The 1,834-nt window shown below is 44.4% G+C and overlaps 1 protein-coding gene across 1 annotated transcript; it reads right to left on the bottom strand.

The window, feature by feature from the left end:
• Positions 1–520: 520 nt before the first annotated feature.
• Positions 521–1,000, bottom strand: LOC6596158. Its single transcript, XM_002021099.1, has one exon. The coding sequence runs from the start codon at positions 998–1,000 to the stop codon at positions 521–523; it is 480 nt and encodes a 159-aa protein (XP_002021135.1).
• Positions 1,001–1,834: the final 834 nt, after the last annotated feature.

The raw sequence follows: 1,834 nt of genomic DNA, 5'->3' as shown, positions 1-1,834 counted from the left end.
GGGAGTCTGTGTCGTGTCCCTGTGGCGACAGCAAAAAGATGTCGCAGGTGAGAAAATTCAAGTCCTGTCCAACTCCCAGTCGAGGACTTAGTTTTCATAACAGCTTTTTGTCCCATTTCGTGTTTATTGCGGTAGAAAGATACCTGGGATACGTGATGGCCTTGCAGATATAGTACTCGAAGTGGGTTGGGATCGAATATGGTCAAGTATGTGTTAGTAGCGATGTGTCTTAGATTACATATATATTTATATATGTATATCATGTGCATTGTACATTGGGTAAATCATTGAGTTTAAGCAAGTCCCAGGAAACCCATTCTGCATTTATTGATACTTGAAAAGACACATTCCAGATTTTCCTTCCTCTTTAAATATTTTATTGGTTAGCTCCTTTATTTATTTGAAAGATAAGTATAATTCCCCTTGGAAACGCTCTTTTATTTATGTTATATGGGTATATGGATATTTCAGATATTTATATGTGTATGTTTTTGTTTATATCGGGCATTTACCCTCATTCTCAAACGAACTTCTTCGCCTTGCGTTGCTTCTGCTTAGCAGACTGAGCCTCTTTTGGAATGATTTGCTCAGTTACTGCTACGGTTGTTGCGGCTTCAGTGGTGGTCACAGTCTCCTCAGAATGAGCTGGAGGCGGAGTTGTGGCCTCATTAGGTGCCTGAGTCTTGGTATCGGATGCAGCGGGTAATGTTGTGTCTACGGTCGTCGTGGATCCCTGGACGGCACTGGAGTTGTGAACGGCTGGCAGCGCTGCGGTTGTAGCTGTTACTTTTACGGCCTGAACTGTAGGTTTACCGTTAGTTGTGGTCTTCGTTTGGTTGAGAGCCGTGGAACCCTTGGTTTGGACGCCCGTGGTCCAGTGCACAACCCCTGGAGCAGTGCCCGCCTGCTTGGGTGAAGTCGTTGCGTGGGTGAAACCCATCGGAGTGGCCACAGCAGTCCCGATCAGGCAGATCAAAGCGAACAGGGTGATTTTCTCCATTATATTGTTGGTCTCTCAAGGGGGCTGATTGAACTGACTTGATTTTCCCAATCGCTCAACTTTTATAGCGTTCTCTTTCCTCAGAATTGTTGGTTTTGTTGATTCACCAACTGACAAATTACTGTCGTATCGATAGTGCAGTTATACTCGTATTCTGTTCTGAGTGCGATTATCGCAAAGAAAAACACTTGAATTTTAAGTAAAACAGTTGCCAGAACTATCGACATGTTTGTGAGTCTTTGTTGTTTTTCACCTGCAAAGCCCCCCAACACATACCTCCTTTCAAGACCAAGAAACTTGACCTGTATTGAAAATGCAACTGCAACTGCAAATGCAACTGGAACTGGAACTGCAACTGCAACTGCAACAGCAACAGCAGTTTTCCTTTTCTAGGTAAATGGCACACACAATGTGCGTGTTCGTGTGAGTGCGAGTGTGTGTGTGTGTGTGTTTGAATGCATAAAAGTGTGTTACAGTACAGAGTTTTGCACATACACATATGTATATAAAACGGGGCTGTATGCATATATGGATATGGTATAAGGGGCCATATGCATATACAAGTTCTCATATTTATGCTTATAATGCAAAGAGAAAACAATTTGAATGGAAAACGGAGAAAGGCGAGAAGCAATCTGCCCCACGGCGTATGTGCTAGCAACGACTTACGCAAATGAAAGTTCGGCGGGGGACGGGACGGGGTGTTGGCAACAATGTTCAATGTGCATCAAACGACAAAGGGGTACCAGTGCCAGTACCGTTGCCGGTAGCAGTTCCAGCACCAGTGCCACGACGAGTCCAAGTCCAGGCAGCAGTGAATCCATGGCCAAAGTT

This window comes from Drosophila persimilis, unplaced genomic scaffold, assembly GCF_003286085.1.
Source record: "Drosophila persimilis strain 14011-0111.01,24,50 unplaced genomic scaffold, DperRS2 tig00000431-arrow-pilon, whole genome shotgun sequence".
In the NCBI taxonomy this organism is placed as follows: domain Eukaryota; kingdom Metazoa; phylum Arthropoda; class Insecta; order Diptera; family Drosophilidae; genus Drosophila; species Drosophila persimilis.
Note: the sequence above shows the minus strand (reverse complement) of the source record. Positions and strands in the feature narration are given on the sequence as shown.

Coding starts and splice junctions, on each gene's coding strand:
- LOC6596158 (XM_002021099.1), bottom strand. CDS start 1,000: ATGGAGAAAATCACCCTGTTCGCTTTGATCTGCCTGATCGGGACTGCT.